Consider the following 17,438-nt stretch of genomic DNA (forward strand, 5'->3'; position numbering starts at 1 on the left):
GACGCTTCTTTTATGGATATTACAAGTCACCTGATAATGTTAGCTAGTATTGAAAATTAAAAATCACATGGTGCCAAGATAAAAATATTAGAAAAGCATTCTAATGCAGTTTATGCGAAGGGGTTGCTAATAGGCACTATACTTTCAGTGGTTGTCTGCATCATAATTCCTCGCACATAGTGTCATTGCACTGACAATACCTGGTGCTATACTCAGGTTCCGGCGGTAACAAGTCAGTCCCTAGTTTCGGTACAATCTAGTACCTGCTTGGTTGATGAAGAGACGCAGCAGCTCGAAGAGGACACGAGGGCAAGGTCCGATTCCCAAGCTGAGCAGAGACTATCCGCGTCAGTGCAACCAGTGCCTACTCTTGTGAATCCGGTGCTCTCACAAGTTCAAGCGGCGGGAAAAATGGATCCTGGCGCTCTTGTTATTAACTCTGCAGCTCTACCTAACAAATCTTTAGCAGCAGTCAGCGCAGCAGCCCAACATACTTTACCCGGCACCCCTAGCAACATTGTGAGTTGTTCTTTAAGGAGTTGAAATATAACTAGCCATGCACAGTTATTCTCTTCCTATTTAATGCCCAATATTTGTCTCTTTCAAACCGAATTTCCTTCACTCAGCGCATTGTAGTGCTCAAGAGCATGTTATCAAGATGAATCGCCGCAACTTTCCTTTATTTACTATATAGCAGTACTAAGCGACTGCAATGTTTTTATCCCCTCACATAGTGATATATTCGCAATTCCTTCAGTTAATAACTTCAATTTGAAAAGGATTAGCTTGAAAAGAATCAGGTAAACAAATCTTTCTTCAATGAATTTTATGCTGAATGTGATGATGTGAAATAAGCTTGAATATTCCAGTTAGAGAGAAATGAGATCATTGTATTAACCATACTTTTCTTGTCATTGCTTAGTGTTCTTCGTGGCATTGTGACAATCAGATGGCATGCTTGCATCAATGTGATAGACTGCATGTTTCTTGAATAAAGCTGCTTCTAGAGTGTGCAGTAAACTTGATATGTTTTCAGGGAACTCTTAGTGCGGCTATGTCTCCAACGAGTCCTCGAAAGGTCTCTCAGGCGTCGCTGCCGCCACAGTCTGTAAGGCATTTAGTACCGCAATGTTTGTGCCATACCTGTTACTCACTTGTTCCATTCCTCTTTGTGCTTGGTCTGCTCTCAAATCATCTGGCAAACGTCTGCTAGTGTGTGGTGCTAAGCAGTTGTGTTCCTACTTTTAAGATGTGGCTACACAGATTGACAAAATGAATAGCCAATGTGTTGTTATTGACGTGTGAAGTGTTGTCTCTAACCCACACGTCACAACAGTAGTAATTGGCCAATGGTTGATTTTGATTGAACAGAATTCTGACTTACATTCTATTAGCTTTTTGCTCCGACCAGTTATATTTGGTATTTACTCACGAGCGAAGACTCATTTCTCATCATTTGCCTTTTCCTCATTCAGTGAAAATTGGCAGCTTAAATATTTTCACAACACCTACTGGCATTCCTAACTGTTTATCGAATTTAATGAGTGGCTTTCAATTCGTGTAATCTTAAAAAACTAGTCTTTGAAAAACCTAAAAAGGATGTCTGAGCTTTTTACATTCTCCATCATATGGATGTAAACCTGCAGTGATTTGGTTGAATTCCGGATCACTTAAAATTGATTCAATTTGATTTTGCACCAACTGAATTGTTGCAGCTCTGCTCTGGTTGTCACTGATTCAAGCTTGGTGTTTCTGTCGTATTTGCACAAGTTTTTTATTTCACAAAGCTATACAATTTAACCTCGTGTTGAGGGAGCTGCAAGCTTTGTTTTGTTCACGCCATGGACAAGTCATGAAGCATTCATGGAGTCCTGCTAATATTGATTTTATTTCAGTTGTCTTAACGAAATTTTGTAGCGATGTAATGATGTTGTATTGTGGCCAGCACCTGAAGCATTGCTATTACATAATAGTTATAATGGCATGATTCTTGCTCTTTAGCGTAAATGCTATCACAGCTTCAGCAGCAGCAGTATGCGACAGTCTTAAAAGTCCCATTGAATCTGTGCAATAGCTTGATGATGAATGCACATGCTGTTTTGACGTTATTCATCAATTGAAAACATTGCCTGACTGAAATAAGCGGTCTCTATTGTTGTCCGTTTATGCTTCCCGACCAGGCTTATTGATGGTCTCGCCAACAATATCAGATAATTTGTTTTTGTTGCAAGCGTCTGTGTCTGAGCTTTGTTTCTATGCCTCAGACGCTGAATGTGATACGTGCTGACGCTGCGCTGGCTGCTTCTTCTCGACAACCTAGGCCTACTCTTGCTTGAGCCGCTAGTCTGATTATAGCCCTGCCTTATTACTTACGTAATACCTGGCTACATAAGCTGATGTCTCGCATGTTGGTTCATGCTGTCTATGGCATCAGTCAGTATGAAGCCTAGCGTGTTTGGGTTTGCTCAAATTGCAACACTTGTGCCCTATTGATTAATTATTTTAGTATGCGGTATTAAAGTTTTTGAAATTTGTATGAATTATGAAAACGAATTACTGAAGATGATTGTATGTATCATGGTTTGCTAACATGCAATCATCATCGTCATTGGTAGTCCGGTGAGTTGACGATGACTGCTCTATTGGTTATAGTCTGAGTCTTAGCCTTCCAGGCTGGCTGATACCGAGCAATTTGTTGCCAAATGTCCAGAATTACGTTCCGTCACTTCGGGGTTCTCTTCACTACATGCTTAAATTGAACAGCACACTGTTTTGACTTTTTGGATGCTGAAACATCCAGCTATGTAGCCAGGACTTTATTTGAAGGCTTAAGTGGTGATGACATATGCAAAATACACAGGTGCTTTTGACTCTTTGTGGAATTCGTAAAAATTTTGTTACTAATTCTCATTTCAATGATGTTAAGACATTTGCTCTGTATTCAGGATCCCATTTTCATCTAAACAATCTTTTCATTCTGATGCTTGTGGATTTGTAGGGTGAAGAAAGCAAAACGGCCAAAAAAGGACTAGACATGAATGCTTTGGGCAAGAGCTTGGAGACACTGCTAGGCAAGGGGAAAGCAGATGATGGGTCCAACTTAAGTTATACCGGAGCGCAGACCCAGTCTCTCACACATCCCTCCATACTTGACCAACAGCACAGGTATAACTGACCTTTCATAGACCTCAGTTGACGTTTTATCTTTCTCTGTAAAAACTAGTAAGGTTCTATACAATGTTTTTATTGCTCTATAATCATCAGTAAATATGGGCTTGTATTGGTATTCCTATATTCGTGACCTCCTTGATCATTAGGTGAAGTTGACTCTTGCCAAATTTCATGGATCGGTCTTTTCTCTAATGGATTTACATTCTAGGTATATAGATATATATATATATATAGTTTCAGCAAAGCTATTCATAAAAAGCTGGAAGTTTGTGTTGTTGAACTTAATTATGGTACTGCAAGAGATAGGGAGGGAGAGAAAAGTGGAAATGTGGAAGAAAGTGGTTCATATGTGGGCTTAAGTCGACCTTGAACTTATCTCGGTCTAGTATGGAAAATCGAATACAACATCATTGATTTTTGCGATATTCCTGAGCTTCACTGAAGGCCTGATGTGAATATTTTGCACAGAAAAGCCCTCTTGAACACATTACTATTCACGTGTTTTTATAAAAGCATTTTTAACATCACGTCAATAGGCTGTTATTTTTACCTGTTCACAGGCGTAGCTCAGGTTCTAGTCAAGTATTCTATAATCACAATTTAGTATTGTGTGATTCTAAAGACTAGCAAAACGACAGTCACCACTTTGGTATTTCACTGACAAATGACACTTGTTCGTTTAATATTCATGGCAGTTAAAAATCGACATGCATTTTAGCTACCTGTTTCGAGTGAAACCAAGAACGATGTAGAAATGCATCGTGCATGTTCTTTTAGTACGAACCAATGTAAATGTCCAATCTCTGAATGTACACCTCCGATACCTTCAGTTTATGACAATGTAAATAGTATCATCTTAGCAAGAGGGTGTTAGCCTAACGGTCTATAAAGTTTTTGTTGAATAACCGAAACCAAATTCATGGTACATAGCACAAACTTTTGAGGAATGTATGAAGCCTGATAATCTTCTATTTTGCTCTGAAAACAATCAGGAGTTGCTATTCCTATGTAATTTATTCTATTGAGCTGTACCCTGTGGATGCTCTCTTATTGCTCCATGATTTTGGCCTAAGATTGTGACTTTTCTAAATCAGGCCGATGGTGTCTGTTGCATCTCGAAATCATCATCTTAACATCTAGTGGAAGTCCGTTGTTAGAACTTTGAGTTTTAACTGAGCTCTGAAGACTTGTTAGCTATCAATATTGTTGCCTTTAATGCTGCGACTTGGCCATTAATGGTTTTAAAATGTATGTCTTGGTCTTGTCATTAAGGTCTAAACAATATCCATTGTTTTCAGATTTTTCCATAATGTGGTTTACAGCCTGATATAAAGAGTTGAAGCGTTTCGATGAACGATTAGAATACTCTTCAGAAACACTGTACGATGTAATAGCAGCCATTGTTATGTTGAATTCTACCTTATAAACGCCTTTGAAAATTAAAAATGTTATGTTCGTTTTCTAACTCCAAATCTTTACATTTAGCCCATTTACATCTTTACATTTAGCGCCATGCTAATATTTTATAATCGAGGTAGTTTCTTGTTTAACTCGGTCTGATGCTTCGACGTGTATGAAAAACGGATTAGCAAAAATACTGAGGCCGACAGCAATTAATGTCGATTCGGGAATGTAAAATATAGGCGACATTAGCATTGCTTCGCTTGTAAAAGAGTTAAAATTGTCATCCCAAAAATCTGACGAGCTATTCACAAAAATACAGTACCATCCTTTATTTGAAGGTCATCTCTAATTATACGCCACTATAATATGTGAAGGGTTAAAAGGTATATCCCCGTGGCATTTGAATAGAGGCTTTACAGTAAGCTTATTCCTGCTCAATTCTGATGTGGTGTTTATCTGACATGCTTAAGTAATGTGAGAAACGGATGATAAATCTGCCATGTTTAGTTGCTTTAGAAATGTGAAAACAGAGATTGGTACAATTTTTATCGTGCATGTTTACATCATGTATAATGTAGGCAACAGTAAAATGTGTGATCGGCATCACTTGAAGGCATCATCATGTAAAGGTCAGACTGGGAGAGGCAAATCTACATTTTGTTTGACCTAATTTAGAATATGAAAAATTCATTGCTGTTTAAAGTTTGTAAAATTCTTGTCATGCTTCCTTTGTATGAACATGATATCATACATAAAGTTAGTGTTGACATTTAATGGAGAATATAAGCTTGGTCAGCAGCAGATACAACATAAACCTTTTTTCTTTGCGCTATTAATGACACCATCCTTTTTCTCTCATGGTTCCTCCTCACTCACGTGATACGTTTTTTCGCATTTTATTTTGATAAACTTACTTTGTTGTTACAGCATTAGCTATAACCCGTCTCCTATTCTACTCAAACCGCCTCATGGTTGTGGGTAAGCGCTTCATCTTCCTTGCTGATGCCTTGGCATTGTACATGTTTGTTGCATTGTTGTTCTGGTGGCTTGAAACGCTAGTGTCGCGGTAAGCGATGCACTGTATATATTGCAGCAGAAGTATTTCATATTCACCAACACCAAAGGTAGCTACTCCAGCAGTGAGTCAGTGGTGAGTTGGTATCTGGTCATTCTGTTGCCAGCGTTTTTGCTCCTTAGTTGTCATGTTATTGGGTGCTGAGTGTCACCACTTGTACGTGTTGTAATGTACAATGGATGCTCTTCTACAACTGCATGATTGTAAGACGTTACATCTTGGTCATATTTTGTCACGGCACCAAACAGTTGGTTGGTTGAGCTCTCTTAGAATTTTACTTCTTTCTTTCGACCATCGCAATGTCCGCTGTTGTACACATTGGTTTGCCATCGTTGCTGCACTTTGGCTTTACCAACGTAGGAGCCAGTCGCTGCAAGGCTTTCCATCAATTCTGAGGTTGGTATGAGGCATGGAAATTGACTTTACTTGATGGGTAGTTAGTTACAATGCAACCTCGCTGTTTGTCTACAGGTGCATACTTCCTGAAACAGATGTGCCGAACTCAGTCCCTCACCTTAGCTCCTCCACCACACAAACCACTCTTTCGGAGACAGACACTTTGGTGGAAGGAGATTCATCTCATACAGGTAGCAACACTTCGCCTTCAGCCCAAGCTCGAATCCCTTCTCCAAGCCATCCTGTGCCAATGGTCACATCTACACAGTCGACTACATCTGAAGACATGCTTGCTGGGGGAGAGGCTCCTTCATCCACTGTTGGCACCACATATGCTGCCACATTATCCCCTGACGCTCAGACACAAGTGGGACGATTCTCTATTGGCGCTGTCATTGATGGTGCGCCCTCATCAGGTATTTTCTAGTTTAGCTATCTGCGAATAGATTATTTTGTCATAGACTTATGTGGACTCGGCTTCGGGAAGATTTCAAGCAGTTATGTAAAGTAATTATTTTGTTCATTTTTAGTGGTAGCATTCAACCAGGTTAGAAAGTTATACGGAAATTCAATCCTATACAATGTTTTCATAGGTTTAATCATGTGCTGATGGCTCTATGATTAGACTCTGTAAATATGCTTCGCCGGACTCAAATCACTAATCTTGCCTCCCCATGGGACTGTTCATTTGGGTTTTGTGATATTTATAAGATTGTAAGAGGCTAGGCTTCCATCCTTATAAACAGCTGAACAAATATTTTTGTTGTATTTGGTTTATCATACAGTGGATGATAAACCATACAATTTTAATTCATTCCAGCGGTAGCATCGCAAGGAGAAAATGTCGTGCAGAGGGGAATAGAACCCCATAGTAATTATCTAATGCAAACACACCCTGGCAAAAAACATCAAAATGTTATATACCTACTAGCTGCGCTACCCGGCGTTGCCCAAGTAATAAAAAAGTTTTTGGTCAAAAAATTCATTTGTATTTAACATATAACAACATTTGCCATTCTAACTTTCAAACTATATATCATGAGAAAAGTTGATTGTGTAGTTGAAATAGATTAAGAGAGAAAATAATAACAGCCGTTAAGGTTTTCAAACTTTGTCAAACAACTTTTTAACTTCATATAATGAGAAAAATGTTTCGTGCGGGTCAAATATATTAAAAAAATAAAACGACTATAAAAAGGTCTAGATGTAAATGTAAAATAGTTAGCAAGCAATAGCTAAATAGAGTCGGTTTTGCTACGATTACAATAAAAGATGATTCGGTAATAATACTATTAATACGAACTGAGAAGACAAAATAGAAATCCTGAATATTCTGAATTACTAATAACCATTCTTGCATAGAAGTGTGTGCGTATAAAGGAGGTTACTGTTCCACCAGAGGCTATCCATCAAAGCTTTGAATACGACGATACGGAGACGATATAAATGTCTGCGTGGGAAGAATTGGCCGTGACCCCAGATATTGTAATGGAACTTTATGAAAAATATTTCTTAACAGGGGCATTGTAACGCGTGGCCGCATCGGTAAAATAATCAGCGTGCGCTATAGCCAAAATGACAGACAGATCCACAAACTTTGAGAAATATATACAGATTTACAATGGTAAAATACACTTTTAAACGACACATTGGATTTTTATAGGATGTAAACATGTTAGGACGCAGCAACAGAAATTTGAATTAGCCTGGAGTGTTGATCAGTTTGAAATTTAACTTGACAAGATGCTGTTGGAACTGTAGCTAAAGGTCATCATCTGACAGCAAGAGGGCGAAGGGAGGTCTAATAGCATCTTGGTCTACCAATTTATTTTTAAAATTAATTGAAGATGAACTTATTTTATTATAAATTATTTTCTCGTAGACCATTTGCAATCGGTTAAACAATATGGGTAGAACTTATCGCTGTCACATCCCCTTAATACCATTCCACAGCCTCCTACTCTTCATACCCTCATTGGAGCTATGTAATCTAATCAATCTATGCTTGAGAAATATATTTCACACTCTAAACATCTTTGTAACACATCCTAACCTCGAAAGGGCTCCTTACTCGGTACATCCACAGCAAACCTGCTAAAGAAATGGTTTCACGGGCTGATGTTCAACGCTGCTGGGTTGACGGTTGCAGAGGATTTTTTCCCAATGCTTTGCACAAAGTCAATTTCCTTGTACGCTAGTATCTGCAATGTCTATATGTTGCAAATGAAGTTACGCATGCAAAGCTATTTTCAGCATTTTTTATTTTTATTGTTCATAGAAAACTACTTTTGGCTGCTTTCTATAGCAATGAACGTAGTGTAAGCAACTAATTAAACATGTTATGTGTGTGTAGGCACCAAGTCTAACGTGGTGGTACTTGTTCAAAATTCTCTTACACCACCGGCAAATTCTCTTACAACCAACTCTGTGATCAAAGATCACACTTTTGAAAAGTTACCGGACATGATAAAATCGAAAACCTGTTAAATTTTCAAAATTAAGACAAGCTTTTTCAAAAAGAATTTAGTCTGTAACTGAAGCTACAACCGGAACAGTTATTATTAACTCTTTCGCTACCAAATTTATTTCTAGCTCTGACCGAATTTGTTTTTCTATTTACCCAAATGTTGACATAACGTCACTAATTTTGTAAGTACTTGAGAAAGATGCCTACTAATACAGTTTTTCACACGAAGTACATACCCTAGATGAGTCAGAATCATTCGATATAGAGTTACTGGAGTCCCAATAGCTAAGATTGTTAAAAGCTTCTACAGCTGTAAACGATCGTGGCACTCTTTTTTGTGCTTGCTTTTTCCCGCGGTGAACTGTCTGTTTGATAATCAGTGAGCTGCTAGTGAGAGGTTTGCTGATTAGTCTATATTCGTTAGCAACAAGCTTGTTTTCATGGAGACCAGATCTTATTGGTCTGAAGCGAAAGCTGAGTAATACTCGTAAATAAACTAACGCACTGTCTAAAAGCCGATGTATCAGCTTTCGGCGACAAAGAGAAGATCACCTGAGCCAATACATCGGCTTGCGGTAGTGAAAGAGTTAAACAACACCAATTTGATAGAAGGTAGTGTAAATAAACATCAGCGATATTCATTATTCAGTGTAACTACCCAAAGAGATGTTTGTAGGTTTGTTGGGAGCATTGTCAGTTGCATGTGTCCTTTCAGATTGTTGTGAAAAAAAATTTTTTTAATTGATCACTCTTCATTCTTTCAACAAATATTAATGGACAGTCCTTTTACGGCCTAAAGTAGTTTTAGGGATATACAGTAGACGCTCCTCTGAGTTAACTTCCTATTACGTAAATTCTACTGAATGTAAAGAATTTATATAAAATTCTTGCATCATATTATGTAAGAAATTCTATATACGCGAGTTCGGTAGGTGCAAGTTGTCAAACTCAATTTGAATAATGAGAGTCCCATAGTTAGCCTTGTGTATGCGTATCTGAGGTACCTATTATACATGCTAGTGCTCAGGCAGCCTAGTCGTGCGAGATCACTAGGTGTGCCAATAAAGTCCAGAGAATAGGTAACTGCAAAATTATTCAAATTCGCGCAAGTATGCCAGGGTGAGCGTCATGAGTTCCAAATCTCACTGAAAGCAACCCCTAAAGGGGTGGTCACACAAGAGCCGAAACGAACTAAACGACGCAAAACGATGTCGCTGTCAGTTGTAAACTGTTTGGCCGAAGACATTTCTGGCCAAAACGAACCATTTCGGTCCTGCTCGAAATTTCGTGGCCGAACGAACCCTTGCTCTTATTGGCTAGTTAAAATTCTAGCGAGTACGCGTCACATTTCTCCCGACGTGCGTGTGAACAAAGTTAAAAAAGAAATGGGACGATCTTTTTATTTCGTTAAATAAACAACATGAAGCAATTTACGACAAGGCTCACCCAGACTTGTGATTGTTTTGCATAAATGTAAGATGTTGCACTTGAGTTTTGCATAAATGTAAGAGAATGGTTGTGGTTTTCTTTCGTATAGAATAGAAGTAATGTGTCATACTCTTCCTGATGAAGAATCGTTGACTGATTAATTATGTAAAACCACAGTACTATGATAAATACTGTTTTTGTTTGTTATGTACTCAACATAGAAAACATTCATATGCTAACAAAAAATATAGTTTTGTTGATGGGAAGAGTTGGCAAAATCTTTATATCGAGTGATTTATTTTGAGCAGCTAAACGATCTTCTGATAAATCTGCTGTGCAATTATAATTATTAATTGTTCCTCAAAGTTTTTTGTTTACGATAGAAATATTTAGCTCAAATACATAAAAACTACCAATGAAACAGTGTCCTGTTTCCATGCGTATGATATCTAGGAAGCGAAGTGACTTTGGATGCCGTGTGACATGTGGCTTAGCCGAACCGAAGTAAAACAACCTCTGAACCAAACCTAAGTTGGTTCGGCCATCGTGTGACCACGGCTTTATCCTGGCCTCTAACCCTGGCTTCGGACAGACGAACAGACATACACTGCTCTCACATATATATTATTTACTTTGTTTTAAGCATATGCAATATTTTTTCTTTGCAATATAGACTTTGCTGGAGAATAAAAGTAAAAAAAAAGATTTAAATTGACATTCAAAGCATTCACTCTCCTTGAATCAACTTAAAATTACTGCCATCATAGACCCTAAACCAAGTGTAAGTAATAAAAAAAAATTCTTGAACAAATCAATAATACCACTGTTACTGTACAGTTGTTAAATTAAGAAGTTGCGTTTAGTTTTTTTTAAGACCCATAGAGGTGAGTTTGGAAAGATCATGGAACAGACTACGCTATTTACATATATTTTACGCTTTGTATATACGCTTTACAATCCCTATAACAAGCATTCTTGGAACAGGTTATTTACGTTACTGTATTTACTGTAACTGATTTATAATGAAGCTTTTTCTTACATTCTACTTATTCGTCCGGTTGAAATTTTGGTCCTTTTTCATTGAATTCTGATGTTGCTGAGAAATATTGTTATTAAAGTCATCAGAGCATTCTGACAGCAGGATAGTTAAAAAGGAAGGACAAATCCCATTTTCGGCGTTCGTGTGTGACAATGATATTTTACATATCATAACATTAGTTACTCTTAGCACTTGCACAAAGGGCAGTATCTTTTTGAATCCGACATCATTTTCCTATTTTAGGGCGTGCTGCAGATTCAAAAGGTGGAGATATTGTAACAAATCCTGCTGGATCGCTATCCCGGACTGCTCCTCTTAACAAAGTGATCAAGGTGAATAGGGATGCAGACGCAGTTGATAGAATGTCACCCAATGACCTGTCGGCGCTTGTAGAAGCGCCTGTTCTGCTTGACCCTGTTGAGCGTGCTGGCACGCTGCTTGGTAACCCTTTGTTAGCTGGCGACTCTTCTACTAATACTTCTAATACTGTCCATGAGGATAAGTTACCTGAACTCGGCCCTAACATGGCCGCTGACACAGTTGATGCCGCTCTCAGTGTAAGTAGTACATGTGGCCATGATTCCAATTCGGGTGATGGTCGCTCTGCCTGCCAACAGATTGATCCAGCTAATTGCTCTGCTGCTGATCTTTGCATGTCAATTCCTTTATCAAATTCAACCACTTTCTCTGGTCACCGAGATTCCTTTTCTAAATCAGTCAATGACTACACCGGTGTTATGGGCAAAGCTGATCAAAGGATGGGCTCTCTCACCGCTTATTCTAACACTAACACTCCCATGAAGAGTTTTAATGAGGTAAGCAGCAGCTTAGAGAGGGAGCTTGCATCTCCTCAAACAGGGCTGCATAATACAATCACAGGAACAACTAGTCGTCATTTTGAGTCACGACAAGTAACTGTTCAGCGCTGCACTTCATGGAGCCCGAGTGTTGAAACTGCGAGCAAGGTGCAAACCAATGATGAGCCAAGACGTAAGACTACTGACAGTGTCCCATCCAATCTAATTGATCAGCTCACTGAAGGAGACGGCAGCAAAACCAGCACTGCTTTATCCGCAGAACTTGCACATATATTTGGCAGAAAGCAGTCCATACCATGTGGCCATGTCTCACACGCCATTCCAGATTGCGAGCATTGCGATGCAGCCGCTGTATTAGATACGGGAGCGGGGGAAATTCCTACCCTCACATCTGTCCATGGGAGTACTTCACACGTATCCACTCCTGCAGTTCCAACAGAAGCTAGCCTTTCCTTGTTAGATGGTCAAAATCATAGCTGCTCTAACTCAAGTCCACAGATTTTCCACAATAATGCAACGAGCTGTAGCCTGTGCTCTAAAGCTATTCAACCAAAGCCTATCTCACACAATGGTGTGGAAGAGGCAGTCGACAGCATTACTAAGATAGCTCGTATGGTCAAGCGTGTGAGCTGTGGCGGACCTTCCAGATCGCAGAGTGACACAAGCGGACAGGTATCTTCACTAGTTGCTCCTTTCTTGCTAAACTCCCCTGATTAACTTCTGCTGCTAATTTACATGCGCACTGCTGTTCAGGTTCTTCTGCTGGGGAAAGTAAATGTACATATCTTTGGTGCAGGGTTCTTGCTTGTGTAACTCCCTGCTAATATAGTCGCTGTACAAGCTTCTTTTTCCATTTTAAAATTGTCGATTATGTTCTTACACTTTTCTCAAAGAATTTCAAACATGTTGACCTCAGGGCTATAATTATAAAGTTCATAAACTACAGCCAGAAATATCAACCCTAAACGGGAACCATTCACTGTTGAAGTATTAGTAGCAAGAAATCACAAACTTGCATTAGGGCATCAAATTGTCGTGCAAAGAAGCAGTTATCTCTATGTAATAACTAGCTGTGTTGCCCGAGTATTAAAATCAGCTAATAAACAATGAGAAGTAATGAGAGTTGCCTGCCACTTGCTATTAGCCTGGCAAATTGCCAATGGAAAATTTTTAGTAGGCTAACTAATGACTCACTTACTTATGCAATCACCCTGCGTGGTATGCAAAGCCATTGGGTATGTGCTCCCATATAGCGACTTACATCGGCAAGCTATCAACTCGTTCTCTGTCGCCTATTGGGTAGGGTGTCGGATTGGTGAATGGTAGGGTCTGAGATCAAATCTTCTTAGGTACGGACTCGTTGTTCTACGATTTTAATAGCTATAGCTGGAATGCATACATAGGGACATACTTTGAGAAATTTATATATATAGATACTAGCTGTGCTACTCGGCATTGCCCGGGTAATAAAAGTCTTTGGACAGTAAATTGATTTGTACTTAACATAGGCCCTACAGGATGAAATTATTTGCGGAGTGAAATTTCACGAAACTTGTTTTTTCAAGCATATTCGTGGACCAAATTATTCTCGTATGAACACATTCGCAAATAAATTAGTCCGTGAAAGCTGCTAGCAATAGAGTAAAACTTTCACTTGCGTACTCCACGTGCTGAGGTTTCTGTTTAGCTAAGAATTTTATATCGATCATGCTAAGCTATAAAATTTTGGCTTCATCTAGAGGCTTTCATGAATGTTCATCGATTTGGAGGCCTTTGGTGAACCAACAACTTGTGGTAGGTTATGAGATTTTTTAACGTAAAGAACTGCAGGAGATTTTTTTCGATGATGGATGCCGTGCCGAATTCCGAATAACTTGTGACAACCTTGAAAGATTTTGTCTTTAAAGAAGTGTGATGGATTGGCAATGGGCTTAACTCAAAGCCTCGGCGAAGATTTTAAAAGAGTTTGGAACACAGTTACGTTTACTAACTTTGCCTAGCGGCTAGTTTCTAATTTGAGGTAGTAGTTATTCTCCCTTGTGTTAAAAATAAAACTAATTATTCGCGGATTTTAATAATTCGCGGATTTGCCTGTGCGCGAACTCGTGAATTATTAAATCCATCGAATATTTCCATCCTGTAGTGTATAACAACATTTCCCATTCTAATTTTCAAACTACATATCATGAAAAAAGTGTTTTGTGTAGTTGAAATAAATTTTGAGAGAAAATGAAAACAACTGTGAAGGTTTTCAAACTTTGTCAAACAACTGTAACTTTCAAACTTTTTATCATGGGGAAATGATTTTGTGCAGAATAGGTTCTTTTCTTTGGAGGCATTAGACAATGTGCAACTTCTGAAAATACATGTATTTAACAGATTAATGAAAATATGACAGAATATGGTAGCATTTTGTGGTTGAAATTTTATTAGAATAATGTCTGCCAAAAATGGTTGAATGAAAAATTAATATTAATAATAAAGATTGGAAACTAAGAAATAATAGCAGTGATAGGAAAATGAATAATGGTTAAACTTCAAACAGATATACTCAAATTATGTTTAAAAAATGCAAGTTAAAATAAAAACGATAATGCAACAAACTTCAAAAGTTTATGAAGTTTATAAATGTAATAAGACAATGTAAATCTATCTACCTATATACATGTATATGTTTCTCAAAGCATAAAATGTATGTAAATATAAGAGAGTGAGGAATAACTGGTACTTACGATAAATCTTACATTAAGCTTACAAATGATTGTTGTAAAATGTGAAAATAATTACGAATTACTAATTGGTTAGGTTTAAAAAGAAAGATGTGTAAACTAATACACAAAGCGAGCACTGATAGGAACTTATTTGAAACACGCGTTTAACAAATGAAACATTCGTCAGTTGAGGAAAGGAAATAGCGCTTGTTAATATACTATATCGCTATTAAAAGAAACGATAAATAACAAAATGAAAATTATTCATACAAACCAAGATGTTTTAATTTTAACTAAAAGAAATAACGTAAAAGATTTTTTAAACAAAGAATTTGTTCGCAATTAATGATTGTGGAATGCAAGGTACCAAATCAGAATCAAAAAAACATAATGTAGCTGGGAAAAAGTCTTCTGAGCAGCTGGAGTAAATTAGTAGCGAACTAAATGTAAATGTAAAATAAATAGCAGGTATGTAATCTACGAAATGTCGATTCAACGTATATATTTTGGTAACTTATATAATCAGTACAGAAATCGCCAAATTTCAAGTTCTTATTATTAGCTTTAACAAAAAAGACGAATGAGCATCGCGTTGCATATACTTGGGTCCCAAAATATTTCTGAACAGGAGCTTCGTAAATCGTGGACGCAAGGCTAAAATAATTAGCACGCGCGTGGTGTATATGTTTTATGAAAACATATATGATTGCTATGCCGTTCTAGCTCAGTGGTAGAGCGTCCGAATGAGAAACTTGTCGTTGCATCACGGTATTAGTCGCAAGTTCAAACCATCAGAACGTAGAATTTTAATATCAAGATTTTAAGATCTATAGCCCGAATGCAGCCATAGGATGATGAGATATGTACTTTGAGAAATATATATAAATATAGATATGCGTAGTTTATTTAACAGGCATTTGCAGAGTTCCAAAATAGGTATGGATCCTGATTTGGCAGGAATAGAGAAACTGCAGGTCATTGTTAAAAGACAAACCCAGGCTGATATTATCAGTCAGGATGGCAACTACCACTCAAATAGTAAAAGGGCAGCGCTTGCACAAGCTGATGTTTGTCAAATATCAGCTTATGTATGTAATATGTTTGCTTCTGATGATGTCAAGGTTAGGTCTGGCAAGTTTTCTATTTGGAAAGCTTTTGGTATTTTTCGCGTACTAATGGTAATTCTGTTAGTTACCAACATACTTCACATCTTTATAATGCTATTAAAAGTAATAAAGATGCTGCGGTGTTTGTATTTGCCATTAATAATGATACAAAATTATTACAAATACTGCCTTTAATACGATTTCATTCGCCAACATACTATTAAAAATAATTGGTGCGTATAAAGCAATGTAAATGAAGTGTCGGTGGACATGCTCGGTCTGTGTCGCTTCGAAAGCGTTAGTGCTATGCTCTTCTAGAACACGATTGCACTAAAACATTCGTTTGTGTAGTTTCAGTTACCCTTTAAGACTAGACTTGTGAGTCGGTGTTGTAGCTGATCCGTGCTGATGCCTGTGATATCACTGATGAAGAGGATGAGGATCTCAAGGTCATCAAGGAGAGGTGAGTATAGATGACAGTTTATCTCGTACCTTGGATCAAATCAGTTTTGTGTCAGCGCTATTTGTGTATTTGTAGAAATGGCAAAATCTGAATTTTTATTGGTTGAGCAACAACAAAAATGAATTTATTTGAATACAATGTTTGTTTTAATCTTTAATACAAAAAATACTAACAATACTAAAAATCACCAAACCAATCAAGAACTATCACATTCTTCTGAAAGGCACACAGAAGAATAGTCTCTATAAATTCAACAGAAACTCATCAACAAAATATCTAGACAATTTAGTAAGCGGTGTAGGTTTTCAAGCAGTTCCCAATGAGCCTGTGGAGATGTCAATTGTGTTGAGATCATTTTTTATGTTCAAAAAGGTGAACACGTTGTCTATAAGGCACCAACACACAACAATGGTTGAATTTATATGAAAAGAAAATACTACTAGTTTTCTATCAATTCGGTAGCTTTGGCTATTTCAATAAATGAGAGCATTGTGGTCTTTTTAGGATTTTGTATGCGTATCCAAGAGGAGTAAGCATGACGTAGTATCAAAAACTAGTTAGAGAATAGGTATGCCATAAGAATTTGTTTAATTTCGTGCATATTCACAAATTTGAAGTTGTCTCCTACATGCCACATCCAGCAGTGTGACCAAAACAGTAAGTACTCTGACAATGACAAATCCAAAAAAACATTTCTAGCATACCCCTACAGCATTTATTATAAAAACGAACTTTTAAAACGACTTTCAAATTCCTTGTTAGCAAAGACCAACCAGAGAAAGGTTATTGCCCCATTGGGCGTCTGTAGTAGTTATGGTTGTAAGCATATGCTTTTCAGTTTATAGATAACGTTTTGTATCGACTCTTTCATTCATCCTCTAAGATTAGAGATTTGAGATTAAGATTTGTTACTGTTAGATATGGTTTGACAGCAATTTTTATTTTTGACTCTTACAGCTAACTAGGTTAGCATTAAAAAAAAAATTTTGTGCAGCAATACTTCTTCAATATGCTGTATTTTCTATTTTGAGACGTTTGAGCAACGATGTGACCTGCCATCGGGCAGAGTAAATGTGCACGGGTAAGTATCGGTAGCTAGTAGTCATGAAGATAACACCAGAATGTACGAAACGTTCAGCATCCGTGAAATTAGCGTACCTTTGAATAAAGTTGTTGCATCACTAGAGACACTCTACAACATTTTTGTCTTCATTATACTCAACTACATCACTAACAATTTAAGTCGCGTTCCAAAAGTGACCATTAATTACACTTTCACAAGATATGCCCACCTCACTGACAGATTGTTAGTTTTTAGTTAATGCTCAGTGTTAACAATCTATCAATTTTTCATTTTGGA

At 37.6% G+C, this 17,438-nt stretch overlaps 1 protein-coding gene across 5 annotated transcripts in view; it reads left to right on the plus strand.

The window, feature by feature from the left end:
- Positions 1-17,438, plus strand: part of LOC137386052 (serine/threonine-protein kinase WNK1-like) — a 37,209-nt gene that overhangs the window by 17,553 nt on the left and 2,218 nt on the right. For 3 of the 5 annotated variants that reach the window (XM_068072708.1, XM_068072709.1, XM_068072710.1), the window contains 5 exons: positions 217-519; positions 2,999-3,165; positions 6,122-6,462; positions 11,224-12,470; positions 16,011-16,078. In XM_068072708.1, the coding sequence (XP_067928809.1) occupies positions 217-519; positions 2,999-3,165; positions 6,122-6,462; positions 11,224-12,470; positions 16,011-16,078 (2,126 nt within the window). The remainder of the gene's footprint in view (positions 1-216; positions 520-2,998; positions 3,166-6,121; positions 6,463-11,223; positions 12,471-16,010; positions 16,079-17,438) is intronic. The other 2 variants (XM_068072711.1, XM_068072712.1) reach the window with 2 other exon arrangements.

The sequence above is a fragment of the Watersipora subatra genome, chromosome 1 (assembly GCF_963576615.1).
Source record: "Watersipora subatra chromosome 1, tzWatSuba1.1, whole genome shotgun sequence".
In the NCBI taxonomy this organism is placed as follows: domain Eukaryota; kingdom Metazoa; phylum Bryozoa; class Gymnolaemata; order Cheilostomatida; family Watersiporidae; genus Watersipora; species Watersipora subatra.